Here is a 20,607-nt window from a genome sequence, read left to right on the forward strand (position 1 = left end):
AGTTGTGCAGAATGCTATTTAGTGCTGGACAAGCAGATGGATACTGGATAATTGTATAGGTGGTAAGAAGCTTTGTACATATTAGTTGATGGAGTAATTCTAACCCATTTAGATTTTATAGTGCTACACAGCAATGGATTCTGAAAGGGGTATTTGCTGCAAATTTAGCAACTTTATTATTTCATTGCACAAATTTTGATTTTTCTGATGCTTAGAGGTTAGTAAGGAAGGAAGTGCCATAAAAATCATTCTTCTGTAGTGATAGTAACATCCTTTGCAGACATTCAGGATCTTTGTGGAGTAACTTTTAAAAAAATGACTTTGAATTGCTTTGTAGTTAGATTCATCTGTGTCACTTGTGTGGTAAATATAACCAAGGAACTTCTTACAGCTAAAGACTATAGCAAGCAGAATTCTGTGCAGCTGTTAATGCTCTGGTTGCATTTGCTGCAGGTCTTCCCCTCTCTAACAAAGCGGCATTTAGCCCTTCATGCCTAGCATTGACGTGCAGGCTGTAGCTAGTGTCGCATCATGTCTGAGTGTTTCTGTTGTGGTTGATAGAATTAACAACTCAAAACCCCTTTTTGTTATACTAATACCATACTGCATAAAGTTCTTACAGCTTTCTTACTGGCATTCTGGTTTCTGACAGGTGAAGTATGAATAGGCACTGTACCGTATCTCTAAGACCCACATCATTAGTTAGTAGGTTTCTTCACATTCTCAAAAGCTCTAAACTTGTCTGCATCTGAGAGAATACTATTTTCTGTCAGTACGTGTTCCATGGCTAATGCATATATGGAATTTAGCTTTAATGAGTTTCAAACCTTGAATCATCAGTCTGTGTAATAACTGTATCAGTTGCCTATCATGTTCCTGCTTTGTACAACTCAGACTAGAATGTTATCTATTACACTTTAGTCCATCTACCTACTTGACTGTTGTTGCTACTGTCCTTTAAAAGATCTTAGATGTCGATGAAATCCCAAAAGGTAGTCTCAAGAATCTAAACAATCTAATGGCATATTGAAGGTACAAAGTTTGAACTAGGTTCATATAGTTTGATCTGCCAATACCCTTGCATTAAGCACCAAAAAGAATTTAGCATTAGGCACAGTCACTGTTATCTAATTCAGTAGTCTGAAGCAGATAATTATGCCTCTTGTTCTACTTATTAATATCTTCTGGGTTTGTATGTAGCCTGACCTTGTCCTGTATGCTGTGCAATACACCCCATGCTCTCTTGCTTATGCATATGTCACTTGTAAAGAAATTCTCACACAATTTTATAGAATTTGTTAGCCACAGTAGATTACTTGCCAGTAAAATCATGATTTTGTTTTACCTGTTATTGGACTTCTGCACTTTTAATCCAGCATTGGGTTATCTTTACACATTCTAGCCTTAGAATCATTTAAACATTTGACATAACAGCTTCCATTACAGTTCTATAGTCCTGCTCACACATTCGTACAGGACTATCTCACTGTGTTTGCCTTCAGAATCATTTAGTTGCACACCCTGATTGCATACTGAATTGTTATCACTTTTTGCTTGCAAAAATGATGCTATTTTTCATTAAACAGCATGAGTTTTTCTTGTATGCCAAGTGTAACACAAGTACCTCTGCCCATGAGTTTTGTTCCTTTATTTAAGTTTACAGTGTTGCTGTCTGAAACACTAGATGATACCATTAATTTTTATACACATATTCCAGTCGCACTTGATCCAAAGAATTGAATTTTCCCTCGAATATAACAATAGCATACATGCTGGCTGACTTGTACAACTTACTTTTCAAGTAGCATTTTAAATGTACATTCTGCCATTATCTTGCACTCTGTGCCAGTGTCGATATAAATGTAGTTACTTTGCCTTTAATCAACAGCTTTTAAGACTAAAACTAACTTTTTTTCCAACATTCACACCTTGGATTAAATACATGTACTCATCGTGTGTGTGTGTGTGTGTGTGTGTGTGTGTGTGTGTGTGTGTGTGTGTGTGTGTGTGTGTGTGTGTGTGTGTCATATACCATATTCACAAAATGGACATCAGTAATACCAAATACCAACACATATGTCCATTTTAGACTGTTCTTTTTACTCTAAAATATTAACATCCTGCTGGTGCACTTCTTTCCATTTCTTACAGACTTCAACAAAATGTCTGTTACCCCCCCCCCCCCCCCACAGAGTCTACAGACTAGATTTTAGGGTTTACAGTGCACATTTTCATGCCTCTAACCACAGTGTTTGCACTGGGTCTGGTTTCTGCCAGCTAATTTGTTATGAGGTACTATCATACCTCTCAGCTGTACAGATTTTCACAGAATGTCCAGATTTTTGCCTAATATTTTTGGTCTGTTCCTCATAAAAATATGTTTTTTTTTTACAAATCACTTGGATGATTTAAGAATTAAAGTCAATAAATAATGACAATCATTTGAGTTTCAGATTTCATATCCTTCAAAAAATGTATGGTAACACAAATCCTGTTGTTCTACCAACTTTCTAAGTTTATAAGAGCAATATTTAAAATGTGTCCCTATTTTTGGGCCTTTGGTCCCCCTATTTTGTCAGTTTTTTTGTCCAAATTTCTTGCAGTAAGAGGTTGAGAGGTATGGGTACTATCAAGGATACCACATAGCCACCTGTTTCATTTTTTATTTTAAATGAGGTTTTATTTCTTCATTTTCATTCCTCTGTCATGCTTTTCCATTCCACACTACACATTTTCACTGATGCTACATGTATCACTACTTTCTCCAGTGGAAAATCCCCTTATGTCAAAGGTCTACCTCTAAGCTGATCATCTGTGATTCCATAGTCTATTCTGTCTCTTGTAAATGAATTCAGCAAGTCATCAAATTCACAGTCTTGCTCTTTATGTTTAAGTTCAGTGACATAAGCATATATTGTGTCTGTTGAGTGTCAACCCCATACTGGTCAATTGGACCAACATTTAGACAGCCATTAGGGGTAGTTGAACATTTTATTCCTTTTTATGACCCTATCTCCTCACAAACACTCACAGACATTCAGCTAAGCAGGAGAATGAGATGGGCAGTGGGCTAACAGTCATGATCATCCCTACCTTCTGCATGAGATGGTGCCAGCAAGCAACCCTACATCTAACCCTGAAGCACAAGAAGTGGTTTTCCTAGCTCCATGTTCTTGTGTGCTTATCAAATGCACACAACACTCCCCAATCCTCCTCCCAGGTGAGGCAAGTGGGCCACACACTCTTCTCCCTCTCTTCCTCCCTCCCTCCTCCAGTGCCAGGGCTGCTAATTGAACTCTAGCTTGAGTCACACTCAGGACTATATTGCTGTACCACTGAGCCAGGTAAGTCCCCCTGATATTTTTAACAAAAAGCAAAATGTCTCACTGTTATGATGCAAACCTCTGGTTTTCTGGGTAACTTTGAACAGTAGTGTCATTAATATCAGCATTTTTGTCAAAATGGTGACTTTTTTCTGTAAAAAAATGACAACTGAGTAAGAATGATGTTAATAGTTTAGTCATTATGAATATACCGTCTCTAGCCACTAGGTACAATGCATTATGAGATACAGTAATTCTTGGCTGTAACACATATTCACAATATACTCTCAGCTTTAGTTATCATTTCATTCTTTGGCACACATGCATGCAACATTCTGGGCAGGTCCTGTCAGTGCACATATTCAACATTCTAAAATGCTACTGTTTATGAACTACTCTAAACATTTTAATGTATGCTCTGCCTGCTGTGGTTATTTATGAAACAGTAACACTTGAGATAGTTATTACTTAAACAAAGCATTTTGTATGAAAAATTCACAGTCACTCAAACCATATGACTCTCAGTCCTGGTAACAAACACTTCTGACCTGCTGCATGTCGCTTCAATGGCACATGAAATGGATCTGGAACTGAAATTTGTAGAAGGAAAACTATTGGACAATTATATTGGATGGTATTATTCACAAAGTCAGTCTGCAAAGCAGTTTTAAGAGGATCAGAACAGCTATACTCAGCTAGACAGCACATGGCCTGTTATCCCACTTCATAGATTTCAACCTTACACCCTTGTTTTGATACTGAGTTATGGTACACTGTTATTACATGCAATCCTGGCTATTGGTTCAAACACTTCAGGTTTGTTTTCTGGAACACGGTATTCATTCTGATGCTTATCAAGAATGACTCAAATATGCTATGCCACCATCTTCTTTTTGCACTATGTAGGACCTTGGCTCAATAGTTTTCTGCACTGTTCCACTTTTTCTCCCCATCTAAATTTAGGCATAGTGGTTGGCCTGGCTGAAGGATAGATAGAGGTTGTGCAGTAACACATCTGAGATAAAACTTTTATATGAAGCTATATTCCCTTGATCATTTTAACTGAGTTTTACAGAATAGTTGTAGGCGCAAGTTTGGACTCTTTGTCCCATTAGTCATTATTTGTCTTTCAAGCATTTGCTCTGTAGCACTGTGGGGAGTAGCAGGATATGACATAAGACCTCTGTGAGGATCAGGGTCTCAGTATAATTTTAGTTGTTTGCACTATTCTCTCTATGACTTTATTCAATTGAAGATAGTGAGGACTTGATCTAGTATGAATAAAATGGGTCTATATTAGAACATCGACTTTTTAATAAGTCGAATGTTCTAATATCGACCCCTATTCAGCAAACGCTGACAATATCGAACATGCAGAACAGTGAATTTTTTCCCAGGGAAAAAATTTGCTGTTCTGACACACATACACACAACACAAGCACACCAAACAAACAGCAATCCACACACATACACCTAAAATCCTACATTTAACCCTACACTAAACTGTACATACACCACTAGCTATCCATTTACCTTAACCCAAACCCTAACTTTAAGGTCTGTCACTATCGCACACTCACCCACGCCCTATCCCTAACTCACCTACCCCGCCCTAACCCTCACATCTACACAATCGCACACTTACCTGACCCGCGCCCTAACCCTAACTCACCTACCCCGCGCCCTAACCCTCACGTCCACACAATCTCACACTTACCTGATCCTGACCCGTAACTTTCCACCACAGTTCTGAAAATAGTGAAGCCACAGGAACGGCCAACCAAATTCCTTCCCTAGGAAGAAATTCAGTGTCCTGCAGCTTTGCTATTTTCAGCGTTTGCTAAATAGGGGTCGATATTAGGACATTCAAAGTTGTGAAACTTCGATGTTCTAATATAGACCTGAATAAAACCATAGTTGTTGACAGCCTGTTGAAATTTCTCTAACACAAAGTGTATACCATTGTCTATAACCAGTTTGACAGGTACTCCAAATTTAATGACCTTGGTCTTGAATCTGGCTATTATTTGTTGGTTAGTTATAGCTAGTACATGTACTATTTCCATGTAACAAGAGTACACTTGCATAGGTCAGCAGCTAACTTTTGCCACACTTGCATAGGTCAGCAGCTAACTTTTGCCAAGGACTTTATGGTAAGGGAGTTGTTTTAAGGATTCTCTTCTTTGAGATGGTTTATGGACAATACAGATACTTTGACACATGCACTGCAGCACCTTACTTGATGTTTGGATGCCATTCTGACATTTTGATTAATTCTGGACATTTTCTGAGACCTTAATGCCCTTTATGTATTTGATGCTGCACCTCAGGTCATTCTGATGAGGGTACTACAATTCTGTCTTGATACTGCAATAAGCCATCATGCTCTGATCATTGTGCTCTGACTGTGTAATGCTTACCCATGAGATCTTCAGCTTGCATCCATATCTAACATTTTAGGTAACAGTTTGTAATTCAAGGTCATTTTTGATAGCTTGTCATAACTTTTCTAGTCTCTTGATAGGCATAGATCTGCCTGTCATTGTAGTCTGCACATACGCAGCAGTATCATTTTCAATATTAGACAGTAACTGGCCATGCTGTGGCTAATTGTTTTATAGGCACATGGATTGCTCTGATATTGGACCTTCCTAGTCTCAACATCAGTCACTGGCACATGGCTGACACTTTGTCTAGATCATAGGAATTAATCAGTGGGACCAATGAGTTGTAGAAGATCTGAAGCTGGAAAGTCGTGAGTCCTAATAGGTATCTGGAAAATTTCTCACATGCGCAAATACTTGCAGGGCATTCATTTTTTTTTTTTTTTTTTGATTTGTGAATACATCTATTCAGTATTAGTTAACATTGTGGACCAGTAAGCAGCAGGACATAACATGTGTTCAATTCTTTTGGAACAATGCTGCACCTAGGCTAGAATTACTAGCATTAGCGTCCATAACTGTCAGTTTGGTGAGATCATAGTATGCTAGCAATAGAGCTGATGTAAATATTTCTTTTATTCTGCTGAAAAAGTGGGCTTGAGCATTTTTCACACAACCAGTGTACATTTTTCTTTAACAAGTCAGTTAATAGACTAAGCACATTTGACAGCTCTGGCATGAACGTGCCCAAAAAGTTAATCATACATACGGTATGCCTTAATTCAGTTACACAGGATGGACACTTTAGCTCAGTTATTGGTCTGACCTTCTTTGCATCTAGTCTGATTCCACTAGCACTGGAGCTCAGTCTTTCCAAAGTAGCATTTTTCTTGGTTTAACTTTAACCCAGAATATTTAATAGTTTGGAACACTGCCTCTAAACTCAAATCATGTATCTCTTAACTGGACCAAACGGCAGGATCTCATTCATAATAGCAAGAACATTATTATGCTGCCTCAGTGAGTTACTCATTTTACACTGAAAGGTTTCATGTGTTGAAGTAATACGAAGTGGCAGCATTTTGAAACAGAACCTTCCCATTGGAGTAATGAAGATTTTCAGCTTTTGTTTTTCTTCCTCTAAAGACAATTGCTAAAACCCACTGGAAACATCTACTGTGGAAAACACTTTAGCATTGATTAGTGTAGGTTCTATAAGAAATAGGAAATAGGAACAATAATCACAGTGACCATATAGTGCCTAGCCACATAAGCCTTTAAGCAGACACACTTAAAAGTTCTTGCAACCCTTTACAAACAGTTAATTGTGCTCATCTCCCAAACTGAGTAGAGCTGTGGATGATAACCCTGGGTTAGGAATTTCATGGCTCAAATGCAAGACACAGCTCACCTCAGAGCAGTTATTAATTATAAGGGTCTATATTACCTGAATGAAAACCCGACTGAGCAAATCTCAGTTGAGCGACACATAAAGAGTGAAAACCGATAATATTGCAAGAATGAACGGAGATCACCGTAGGGAATTTGTCCCTTTATTTCAATGTAGTGCAATCTCGGAGTTGGTATATTTAAGTAGGGGAGCTTGCCCCCCTGCATAAAACAGTTAGTGAGAGTTTACCTGTTTTACTTGTTAAGTTTCACGGGTTCGCAATTAGCGGTTTTTGCTCTTTGTGTCGCTCAACTGAGATTCGCTCAGTCGGGTTTTCGTTCAGGTAATATAGACCCAATTATAAATAGAGTCATTGTAATCTCTCAGAATAGTTGAAGGATTTAATGCCTTTAATTTTCTTGGTCAGAAATCTTTTGGACCTTTTCAGTTGAACAATGTGCATGCATTTGTACATATCAAAGGGGGGTTGTATTCAATGATGTGTCTGATAAAGGAAAGGTACAATGGTAGAATGACTTCTTTGGATCTTGACTGTATTCCCCTAGAACCTAATCAGGCCTGATGGAAGGATTTCTTGATAATTGTGTAAACATGATGCTTGAATGAGACAGTTGTTCACATAAGGACCGAGGTCTCTCATGATTGTGTTTGTTTGAAGAAGAGTACCATAAAGCATATTAGATAGATGCAGCTTTTTCCTGAATTCTACTATACTATATTTTTTTGCATTTAGCTTGAGACCATTTTTGGTACATTAAATATGTACATATTCCAGCCTTGCTGGAGCTGTTTAGTACCAGTGGATGAATGGACAATGGTGCCCAGGTTGCAGCCGCAGTCATTGTCAAACTTGGTCAACCACACTTTTAGGTGAAATTAGCTTGAATGTGTGAAAAATAAATGCCAAACAGGAGAGAGCCTAGCACTGATCCATGCTGTACCCCACTAGTTACAACTTTACATTCAGAAAGTATACCAGCAGCATTTACAACTTGAGATCTGTTGAATAGACACTTTGCAATCCAGTGAACAGTGTAGAGGTTTACGTTAAGTTTGCCTTTTTTCAGTAACACCAGCTTGGAGAATGCTGTCAAAGGCCTCGGCCATGTCAAAACAAGCAGTGTGGGTCCACAGACTCTGTAACCTTTTCAAAGATGTTTACTAGCGTTTACTGTTTAATGTTTCTTGGTCATTAAATTCTCTTGTTTTGGTTATTTTCTGGGGTTTTATTTTCTTTTTATTTTTATGTTTACTAGGTTTGGCAGACTGGACCTGTCTTTCATAAAACCAAACTGATTGAGGTATAGATCTGTTAAGTTGATTTTTTGCATAAATGAATTCTGCTATGATACACTACATGGTTTTACACATAAGGCTGATAAATCTATAACTGGTGTCTGTAGAGGGGCAACTCAGGCACAAACCCTGTGGAGAGGCTGAGACTAAGCAGTAAGTAGGGGCTTGAATAACACATACTTGGCACTGAAGAGAATGAAGCCTGGCATGTTGTTTGATCCCATAGAAAGATTATTTTTAATTTTTGACAGGGATTCTAAGATTTGCTTCAAGCTAACTTTAAGGGAAACTAAGATTTCAGGGATAGTGGAAGCAGCAATATCGGTATGTGGGGTAAAGTTATCACTAAATTTATTTGCTAATAGACTATATCCTTGGGATCTTGGAATCAGAATGTGTGATATTGGTATGAATAAACTCAGATAACTGAAAAAAGAGATTTATGATTTCTGTAGCAACCTTAAGCTTATTCCACCAGTTTACATTTTCTAATAGTTGCCCATAGGTTCCCTGCTGGTATGTTTTAGTGTGGAATTGAGGCAGGGGGGGTGGAGATTTGTTACAGTTTTTTCATTACTTCCTTTTTTGTTATACACCTTATTAATTCAGGAATTCAACCTGGAAGGTTTATTTCTGAATCTATCATTATATTTAGGGCAGATGGGTACTGACTTTTCAATGCAACTGTTTAGGTTCTGGCAAAATATGAAGGTGAATGTGGTGGTCCTCTCAGTTGGGTCCATTTGAAGAGAATTATTGGATTTTTTTTAATTAGGGCTTCTACAAGGTGAAGTAAGTTTGCCTTGGAAAGTTCTTAAACATGATCTCATTTACTGGTTGCTTGGTACCACTAGGCCTAACAGACAAAAAAAAAACAATTTGTGGTTGGGTTTAACCAGGAATAAGGTGATATGGAGTGAGGTACAGGTTGGGGGCTAGGTTGATAAGGACCAGGTCAAGGATATTAGGGCCTCTAGTAGTTTTGCGATATTCTCCCATGCACTCCTATTGTCATTCTAGGACACACTGATCATATCCATGCTTAGAGGTGTAAGTGTGTCAGTCATTGTTTGGGTAATTGAAGTTCCCTAGCAAGAAGGTATTTGACTTAATATTTAACTCTTCGGTGGTGTTAATGTAATTTCCATTATCCTTGAGAGACATAGATGGGGATCTGTAGCTAGCAATGAATTAATTGCTGGATTTGTTAAGGGTTATTTGGATCTCTAGCAGCTTTAATTTGTGGTTGTGGGTAATTTGAAGTGAGGTGATGGTGTTTCTAACAAATACAGATACTTCCCCATAGTTACCGTTGGGTTTGAAGGTGTGACTGGCCTGGTGTAAGGGGAGTGCTGTCATTACAGTGAAACCACAATAGAGTAACTTGATAAATATGAATGCATTAAAACTGCACAAGGGTCTCGTGTTCTTGCATCTTTGTGTTTGGATTCCTAGCACTGAGAATTATCAACATGATGATCCAGTTTAAGTATGAGTTTGCTATGTAGTAATGTCCATTAGGTGAACTCTTCCTAAAAAAGGCACTATGGCACTATGTGGGCAGCAAATGGTTTAACTAGCATCTAGAAGCCCCTGTATGAGATGTGCAAGTAATCTCTGGTAAAACAGGAAGTCATTGAAACATTTCATGCAAAACTGACGTATACTGGATCCCCTTAGAATAACACTATCTACTTAGCCAATTGTTAAAGCCAATTATCTTGTCTGCTATCTAAGCATCAATCTTGGTGAAAGCAAGGCTATTGCCTTTCCTGCCTCTAACACATGCATAGTAAGTTCCATCATCTCCCACTACATATCTTTCCAGGTGGAGCATCCTAGGTGCTTCTCTATCATATGGGCCACCACTAGGTTGTAGCCATATTTACTTAATTTTGGGGGACATTAAGGCCCTTGTGACATCATGAATCCTGGCACTTGGCAAGAAGTTTATAGTGACCCAGTTCTTGTCCAGTCTAGTCAGTATAGAGTATGTATACCTAGCTGTGGAGTTATCTTTGACTAAAACATGTCCCTGAGTGGAAGAAGACTTAGTGAGCCTTTTGGGATTAGACCTGTTTTCCTAGTGACTCCTAGGTAAGCTTTGCAGTTTGTGTTAATAGAGAATGAGTGGGTATCTCCCTGTGCTCTGGAGGGTGGGACATTTTAGAAATCTACCCTCTTTTGTTATATTCCCACTTTCAGGTCCCCCATACATCTTCACTATTGCAAAAAACTTCATTCCCCCACCTATAAGTAATATTTCCTGCTGAAAACTGATTATTTCTCACAAAAAATTCTTAAGCTCCATAACACCAGTTTTTGGTGGAATATAAATACATGCCAGTATAATCATCCTGCCTTGCCAAAAGCTCCTTACTACTACAAATCTACCATTATCTTTTTTCATCTTCTGTCACTATTGAAGCACCTCTAGTAAGTAGTATAATTAATCCAATTTTCCTTTGTCTCTGGTATTCTGCTGAATATCCATCCTGAAATATTTTCTTTGTCAAATTCATATGTTCATTTATTTCCAGATATGCCTCCTGCAGCATTTCTATTTGCACTCTGCATTTCTTAAAATAATTCAACACCTTTTCTGTTTTGTCTGTACCTGTAATGCCATTTCCATTCCAAGTTAATATGGACAGTGTAGTCATTATGATAAACAGCTGTTGTTCCCACCCATTATACATTCAGTTTTTGAGTATGTATTTCTAACGTTCATGTTACATGCACAGCCTGTTTAGAAGGCTAATCTTTTATACAGTTGTTTCTTCTAAACTCTATTTGAACCTATGTCATACTTCTCAACAGCTTTTGTTTTAATAAAAACCCTCAAACAAAAAAAATAAATAAATAAATACATTTTTAAAACACCCCCATCCTCTATTAATTTAGAACAAATACAGAAAACTATGTGCAGCTTAAAAAATAAGTTTAATACTCTAGATTGGAACAATTGCCTCCAATCAACAGCTGCACCTACGTGCATTACCTACAATAAAATTAAGGTTACCAATGTTAAAGCATATACTATAGCCTGTGTTCCTACTTACACTGATTGCTGTCTGCTCTTTTCTTATCCCTAGTCTCCTCTCAGATGTGAGAAACAGCTTGTAAGCTTTCAGAAAACATTAACTATTAGCCCCAATGAAAGGTGCACTTGCTATTTTTGAATAAAACTGAAGTGTACAATGTTCAATTAAATTCATTAAAGTAGCAAGGCTGCTAGAGAGACTACTATCTCTTATTCATTTCCCATAATTTCAAACTTTATTTTTCACTGAACTTTTTGCCATTATACTTTAAAAAAATTCATTTACCTCAGCAAAGAATACTCAGAACTCTCAATATTAATTGCTTGGACCTGTAGATAGCTAGTCTCCATGTTTAAAGTAGTCAGCAATGTATCTTCATAAATTTCACTCAGAACAGAATGTACATCTGCCTTAGCAGTAGACTTCTTCGTTCCTACTGAACATTTGCTAATGGAAAAAAGCTAATATCTTTGCAACTGTAAGAAGATTTCATAATTTTTAATTCCACATATAATATAATAAGTAAAAGTTTATACCACCCCCACCCAAGCAGCCCAAGATCACAGCATATTAACATTAAACTTGTTTTTGTCCAGCCTTTCCTCTCTTGTTATACTATTAAGCCTATACTTCTTACAATGAAAAAGTACATGTTTACAACAATCACCAAAAAGACTCCCCACATTTAAAATATGCCTGACTACACACTATCAAAAATACTTTACTATATAACATGCAATTTATATCATGAAATAATTTAGACGTATACCAATGTTGTGTCTTTCGGCTTTTCCCGGTTAGGGGTCACCACAGCGGAACTCCAGTCCGCTAATGATTGGCAGTAGAGTTTTACGTGCTGAGTTGCCAGCCCTGACACACAACCTTCAACAAAGCTATGCCCATTCACGCATACCAATAAGAATAAAAAAATTTTATTTATAGTTATTTTCCCATTTTAGTGTCCTTCTAAATATTAATGACATAAAATGGGGTATATGCTTTATAGTCCTCCCACAAGTTTAACAAAGTCAACAAAAGTCCAGTCTTTCTCAACCACTTTTTCTTCCAGATTCATATTTCACAAATGTAATTGATGCTTATAGAATCCCATTCATTCACTAATTTCAGTGTTGCTGATCATCTTCTTGTTTATTTCCATCTCTCAACACCAGACCATGGTTCAAGTCCAAGGTATTCATGATTCTTCTAGTCAACTCCTGTGATTTTTTTTTGTCTCTCATGCATTTTCCTTTGGAACATTGGAAACGGTTGCACTGTCAAAGTCTCTCTATGAGCTTTAAGGTCAGAGAAATGAGAAGCAAACTCCTCTTTTATTTGCTGGCTTATGTTTTGCTGGATAAACTTTCTTATTCCCTCCTTAACCTGTTCTGCATCAAAAATATCTTTGATCCTCCAGGTGATTTTCTTCTGCCTGGTGTACAGTGAATAATCATTTCTACAAACACTCAGCTGTCTCTAATTTTAATACTTTTCCCCTTCTTCCACAATTTTGTCAGGATTGCCTCTTTCTGATGGTATGATTGCATCTTTTCCTAATATAGATGTTGGCTGCCTTCTCATGGCCAGGTTTGGAGCATGCATTCAGTGTGTCCTTTTAATTAACAAATCCTGTTGTGGAATACAAGTCCAGTTGCTTATTTCTGCTTTTATAAAATGAATACAGTCTGTTCCTTCCAGTTTCTGTGGTATAGCATAAAATCTCACATTTTTTCTGTGTGCCCTGTCTTCTAACTCTACCATTTTTTGAAACAGTTGTTCTTGAGAAGTGTCATACTCAGCCTTTTCTTCATTTCAGCCTCTGATTTTTGCAGTTTAATCAAATCATCTGAATAGCTAGTTAAAACGTATTCTATTTTTTCCAACCTTTTGTTATTTGAGTAGATATACTCCTTCACTGTTTCAATTATTTTAATCACCTCTGAGTACATTTTATTTATTTTTCCTCTAACTTTCTGGCAGCTATCACTTGTACCATAGCTGAAGCTTGAAATCCTTTCTGCTGAACACCTTCAAGATTCTTCACAGCCATTGTTTTCTCTTCACCTTTTCTGGTTGATTTTCTTTCAGGTTCTCTAAATTTCTTCTTTGCTGGCATCCAGGTAGTGTACTTAATAGCAAATAACTGAATTATAACTGGCTCTTATTTCTCAGTTTCTTTTTTCACACTAGCAGAGCTGAAGTTAAGCTGTTGATCAGTGTACAGCCATCTTAGAGGTAAACATGCATAATTCCTAATGATGACCACCCTTTGGAAAAAATATTTATTCATTTACTTATGTATTTATTTATTGATTGCATTTGTTTTTGCCTGCTATTACTATGAATAGTTATACACTATTAGCTATGCTGCTTTATGCTTGACTCATGTCATGGGTATAGTGGATGTGCATTTTTCAGCAATAACACTTTTTACTGTTTACTTTTTCCTTTACTAATGCAGTGTTAGACATGATGCAGAAAACCACAGACAGCTGAGAGGTGCAATTTGAAATTAAGAATGTATACCTATATTTGAGAGTGTGTGCGTGTGTGTGTGTGTGTGTGTGTGTGTGTGTGTGTGTGTGTGTGTGTGTGTGTGTGTGTGTGTGTGTGTGTGTGTCTTGTCTGTCTGTAATTGAAGAATTTCACTTTGCTAAATTGCTGTTGAAATATTAATGGTCTGAAATATTTTTTATTCTTATAAGTGATGAAAGCACTGTATTTTACATACCTCTTTTACACACATTATATGTTCTTGCCCTTTTAGGGATCTCTAGCAAAGCACTTGGCTAATCACACAAATGACTGGGAAACCACGTTAAATTTGTGCCTGACCCTTTCTAGAGGCTTGACCTTCCTACACACAGAGATGTGGAAAGATGGTAAGAATAAAGTCTTCTTTCAGCTTAAAAAAACATAAAGTCTATTTAAAATGTACTACAGCAAGTCCCTCAAAATAATAGGGCTCATGGAAATAAGTGAATGAAGACATCCTGAGGGAAAGTAGCATAGGAAATACAAAGGTGTGGAAAGGGAGGGAGACAGAGACAAAGAAAGAAAGAGTATAGGGAGAGAATGGTTTAAGCATGCAATTTCCTGCAAGTACGTTTGTTTTTCAGTCTAGACTTGTATTATGATTTTTTAGACCAATGCCATACATTGTCTGGATAGACTGAGACAAGTAGATTTTAGTTAGAGGCTGCTGTGATCTGATGTTTTGTATTGACCATGACCATTCTTGTTATTGCATCCTGAAAGTTTCAAATAATGTGGCTTTTAAATTTTTATTATAAAAACAGATTACTTTCTTTTCTGAACACTGCACTTGTTTTAGTTGTATCGGTCTGCATCACACATTTCTTACAAATGTACCTGCTATTTTTATTCTAAGGCAGTTATACATTCTTTTCTGAGTAAAATTTACAAAGATACATTGCTAACTGCTTTTGCACGGAGATGAGCTATCTGCAGGTACAAGCAATTAATACTGAGAATTCTGAGTATTCTTTGCTGAGGAAAATGCAAAATTTAAATGTACAATTGCAAGCAGTTCAGTGAAAAACGAAGTTTGAAATTATGGGAAGTGAATAATAGATAGTAGCCTTATTACTTTAATGCATTTAATTGAACAGTGTACAATTTAGTTTTATTTAAGGATAACCAGTGTATCATTTTAGGCTAAAAGTTTGTTTTATGAAAGCCTCCAAGCTGTTTTTCACATATATGAGCGGAATACAGATAATAAAAGAACAGACAGCAATCATTGTAAGTAGGAATAAAGGTTGTACCATGTGCTTTAGCAAGGGTAACATTAATTTTAGGTTAGGTAATGCTGTGGGTGCAACTGCCAATTTGTTGCAACTGTTCCTATATAGAGGGACTTAATTTATTGAAGATGGACATAGTTTTGTGCGTTTGTTCTAAGTTAGAAGGGGATGGGGGTACTTTGAAAATGTATTTAGTGTTTTGTTTGAGTATTTTCATTGAAACAAAAAAGACAAATAGAGATGAGATGAAACAGCTGTATAAAATATCAGTCTGTTAAACATTAGTGTGTGTATAAAGCAAGAAAGCTGGAAATGCACATAAAAAACTGAGATGTATGAAAGGTGGGAACAAAAGCTTTATCATAATGGCTCTAGTATCCATATTATCTTGCAATGTAAATTGTCTCACATGTATAGATAGAAAGTAAAGAGTGGTGAATTACATCAAATGCAGAGTGCAAATAGCAATGGTGCAGGAGATACCTCACATCTCACCCTACCACTTCCCACCCCCACCTGCTGTCCTTCTCTTAAAACATTAAGTATCTGCTCTCTAAATATTCAAAGCCTCATAAATAAAATCACAGAACTGCATTCCTGGATTGTTAACATCTCCCCCATATCTTAACCCTGTCAGAAACCTGGTTAAAACTGTATATCACAAACACCAAAATCATACCTCCAGGTTATAACGTCTTCCACTCTGATAGAATCAGTAAGAGGGGTGGAGGTGTTGCATTCTCTACTCTGAACAATGTATTCTCTCCCCACTCTCTATTTCTATACCTAGCTTTGAGCCTGCTGAAATTCTTATTGTAAACTGTCACTTAAACTGACACAAAAAAATTGCCATAGTCTCTATCTATATACCTCCCGGGAACAATATTCCTATCCTTGAGAACATTCTCTCATGGATGACTCAACATGTACCATATGAAGCCATTATCCTTGGTGAAGTAAAATGGACTAAAGTTACAACTATATCTCCTAATCTCAGTCCCCATTTTCACGGCTTCCACCAACTCATCTCCTCCCCTACTCGCATTAACAAAAACTCCAGTACTGGACCCATCCTAGACTGGATCCTTACCTCAGACCCTTACCTTTATCATTATCTAGAAATACTTCCAAACTCTTTAAGCGACCATTTTCCTACCTATATCCACAGATTCTCCCAGCATCCATCTAAAGACCACGTCTATAGAGAATGTGCAAACTCACCCACTTCAATCCAGATACTTTTAACTCTAAATTGTCTAACATTAACTGGTCTTTCCTTCAGCACCTCCTTCTCACTGAGGCTGTAAAAAACTTCAATAAGATATTTCTAGATATACTTAATTCATTTGAACCTACCAGAAAAATCATAGTAAAATCTAACTTTGCCCCTTGGCTCACAAAACACACCTGTTCCATTATGCATAAGAGAGACAGTGCCTGGAAATCCTGGGTCAAAACTAAATCCCCTCCCCTACTTCAAAATACAAAGAGCTTAGAAACCTGTCAAAAAAACTAGTCAGCAATAATAGTTTTTCTGCCCCACCCAATCTAACCCACAAAAAATCCTCAAAAAAATTCTGAACAGCCATTAATAATCTTCTTTATCCTGACAACCCTACCACTCCCAACCCCTTCCCACATAGTACAACTACTGAAACAGCCAGTCTCCTAAACAACTATTTCATAGAAACAATCCAAAAATTAACACAAAATAGCAATACTTCCTCTACCTCTCCTTCATCCCCAGCAAAACTTTTTCCAGTACCTTCTCATTTAAACCTGTTCCCACCATCTTCATCAAATCTCTTTTGACCAAACTCAAACCTTGCTCTCCCTCCATTGATGATTTACCTTCTTACTTTCTTAAAATGAATGCAGATTCCATTGACTACCCTGTTTCCATACTCGTAAATCGATCCATAACCAAAGCCTGTGTCCCTGATATATGGAAATCCTTTACAATCCCATTACACAAAGGTGGAAACTCTACTGACCCTTCTAATTATATACCTATAGCTATCTTGTAACCTATCTCCAAAATTCTTAAGAAGTGCATACATACCCAGTTACTCAAACATCTGCATGACAATAACCTGCTAACTTCTATTCAACATGATTTTCGGCCCCACCACAGTACATCCACTGCAGTACTTTCCTTTACCCAAACAGTAGTTGAGGCACGTGACAACAACATGCTGATCTCCTGGTTATTCCTTGATCTCTCTAAGGCCTTCGATACTGTCTCTCACTCTAAACTTCTAACTAAACTCTCTGACCTTTATCTCTCTAGCTCCTCTGTAAACTGGTTTTCCAGCCACCTTTCTAATAGCCAACAATGTGTTCACTGGCAAACTGTCTTCTCCCAATTTCTTCCAGTCTACACAGGGGTTCCTCAAGGATCAATCCTGGACCCCCTCTTGTTCAATGTTTTCACTAACAATCTACACTCTGCTTGTAAGCTATCTACACTATTACAATATACCAATGATTCTATACTTATCACCACTGCCCATACTATTCTTGATCTTTTAGCACTCACTCAGGACACCTTCTCATTTGTCAGGACATGGCTCTCAGACAATCAACTAGTACTAAATCCCAAAAAACAAAACTCCTTCTCTTTTTTCCTAGAACATTGGCACAAGACAAATCCTCCTTCCCCATCACCTCCCTCAACAATGCCATCATTAAACCTGAGCCTCATACCAAACTACTTGGCACCATTATCAATGACAAACTAAAATTCAACATACACATCCAACAATGTATAAAATAAAACACCAGAAACTTGGTCTACTTTACAGAAATTGAAAATTCCTTGCACCTTCCTCCAAACTCTCTCTCTAGTTCAGTCACTCCTCTTACCTTGTCTACTCTATGCTGCCCCTATCCTTATTAATATTCAATCTACACTGCTGTCCAAACTGGAACAAACATACAATAAAATAGCCAGATTTGCCACTAACCTTGCTCACAATTCCCATCACATCTCGCCCTTAAGACACTTCAATGGCCTGAACTCTATCATCAACTACTTCCCCAATTACATATCACACACTCCATCCTCTATAATCCCTCTTCTTGCCCCTCTCGCTCAAACTTAGTATCTTACTACACTACACTCCGACACCTTCTGACAACTCACAACCACCTTTTTGACATCTACAAACCAAAAAAGAAAACTGGAATGTCCCTTTATAAGTACTCAGTATTTCATGTATGGAACACACTCCCCCTCAATGTAAGAAACTTTTCCCAGAAACACCAGTTTAAAAGAGAATTAAAACACCATCTACAAAAGACTTGGTCCAGCCCATGCTAAGCCCCCACATGACAACTTTTTCACTTACTCTTGTTCTACTCAATTTGATCTATTCACCTCTTTTGCCCTTTCTCTGTGACATGAGAATCACAAAAGCTTTTCCAGTGCTATATCTCTCATGTTAACTACTGTGAGTATCTTTTATACATTGTATACTTTTGTGATCGTATTTTCCTTGTATTATACAGTACTCTGCTGTGAACTGCATCTTATATTTTTATGTTATGTGCTTGTACTTTAGACCACTATGTATTTGTTTATCTTTGCATGACTCTAAATTGTCTGGAGCTTTTCTCCTCAGGTCTCCACTGAAAATTGTCCGCTGGCTCAGTTGGACTAACCCAGTTAATAAATGTCCAATAAATAAATAAATTAATTAAATAAAGCCATGTTTGGAATGAAATGAGCATTGAAATCTAACAAAAGGACATCAGGATGGATATTCAGCAGAATATCACAGACAAAGGAAAAAGGAGTTATTATACTAATTGTTAGAGTTCTCAAATAATGATAGAAAAGGAACAAAGAGAATAATGGCAGATTTATGGTAGTGAGGGACTATTGGCAAGGGAGGATAACTATGCTTGCATGTATTTATATTCTACCAAAAAGTGCTATTATGGAGCTTAAGAAAATGTTGGGGAAAATCAGCTTTTAGCAGGGGGTATTACTTATGGATGGGGACACAAACTTGATTTGCATTAGTAAGGATGCACTGGGGGGGGGGGGAGGCTAGAAGGCAAAATATAACAAAACAGGGTAGCTTTCTTAAAAAAATATGAAAATATTTGGTATACAAGATGTGAATTCAGTAGTAGTAACTCTAACGGAATTTACATATTTCTTCCCCAAGTTACAATAACTTGGCTAGACTAGATAGAACTTAAATTTCACAGAAACATGTGTATTTGATTGACCGCTTTGACACACATCCAATAACTATTTCAGATCATACACTGATAAAAACCAAGATAAAATGCAGGGTAATTGAGTAAAAATGATACACTGGTACTTTCCCACCTACCCATTAAAAAGAAAGTAATTTAATGAGTTGGTAGTGTAAATAACTTGAGAGCTATTAGGGAAGATAGAAATATCTTCAAAAGGTATAGCTAGTGACTGGGATAAAATGAAAATGGACTTTAAAAATATGGTAGAAATAAAAGAGAAAGATATATGTTAAGAAGTAATAGGAATTACTTAGAGGGGTTGACCAAGGTTAAAGTATTGTAGAATAAGGGGACTCTCACAGAACATGAATAGGTGCAAATACAGAGCGCTAAAGAGAAAATAAGGGAGTATCTGGATAATATGCATGACTTTAGAAAGACTGCTGTTAAACAACTCTAGTGAACAAAAACGGTTAGCACAACTATATGGACAACAGATAGTAAAAATGATTGTAGAAAAACTTAGGGAGCCTATAACAAGAAAAATAAAGATCCTGTAAAGGTATTAGAGACATTTCAGAAATTTTATGAAAATGTGTATGTAGCAGAGAAATGGGGAAATAAACAAACAACACAAATGGCAATATTTATGGAAGACTTAATTATGCTAAGGTTAGAGGTAGATGAGGCTAACTAACAGTTAAGATAGGAGGAGATGAGATAAAAATGGTGGTGTATAATCAATCTTCAGGAAAGTTAACCTGCTGGAGGGACAGATTTGCCTCCCAGAGGTTACCACACCTTTGGAATGGACTTCCACTTCATGTCAAACAGAGCTCCTCAATGGCCCTCTTCAAATGCAATCTGCAATTGGATGGGTAACAGTAAATTTACCCCAGGGGTTCCACCTGTGTCCCTCTTTGACAGGGGCAATTGGTGCTGATCATGGAAATAAGGGTAGAACTTGGTTAGGCTTGTAAGAGCCCTAAGGCCATTAGCCTAGTAACTTCCTATGATCCAATGAACTGGAAACACATGATTTGGAAGTTTAATGAGTTGACTGATTTTAAAAATTCCATACAGAGTACTCCTTCAGAAATATTGGGTAAGTAACTGGCTGTAACTAAGGAAATTATTTTTTTTCAGTTACAACACATGATCTGAATTGCC

At 37.2% G+C, this 20,607-nt stretch overlaps 1 protein-coding gene across 1 annotated transcript in view; it reads left to right on the forward strand.

The window, feature by feature from the left end:
* Positions 1–20,607, forward strand: part of AMHR2 (anti-Mullerian hormone receptor type 2) — a 744,441-nt gene that overhangs the window by 597,659 nt on the left and 126,175 nt on the right. Inside the window, exon 7 of the mRNA XM_044082197.1 lies at positions 14,226–14,340. Coding sequence (XP_043938132.1) covers positions 14,226–14,340 — 115 coding nt within the window. The remainder of the gene's footprint in view (positions 1–14,225; positions 14,341–20,607) is intronic.

Source organism: Protopterus annectens, chromosome 9.part0 (assembly GCF_019279795.1).
Source record: "Protopterus annectens isolate FY-2018-M chromosome 9.part0, PAN1.0, whole genome shotgun sequence".
NCBI classification, from domain to species: Eukaryota; Metazoa; Chordata; order Ceratodontiformes; family Protopteridae; genus Protopterus; species Protopterus annectens.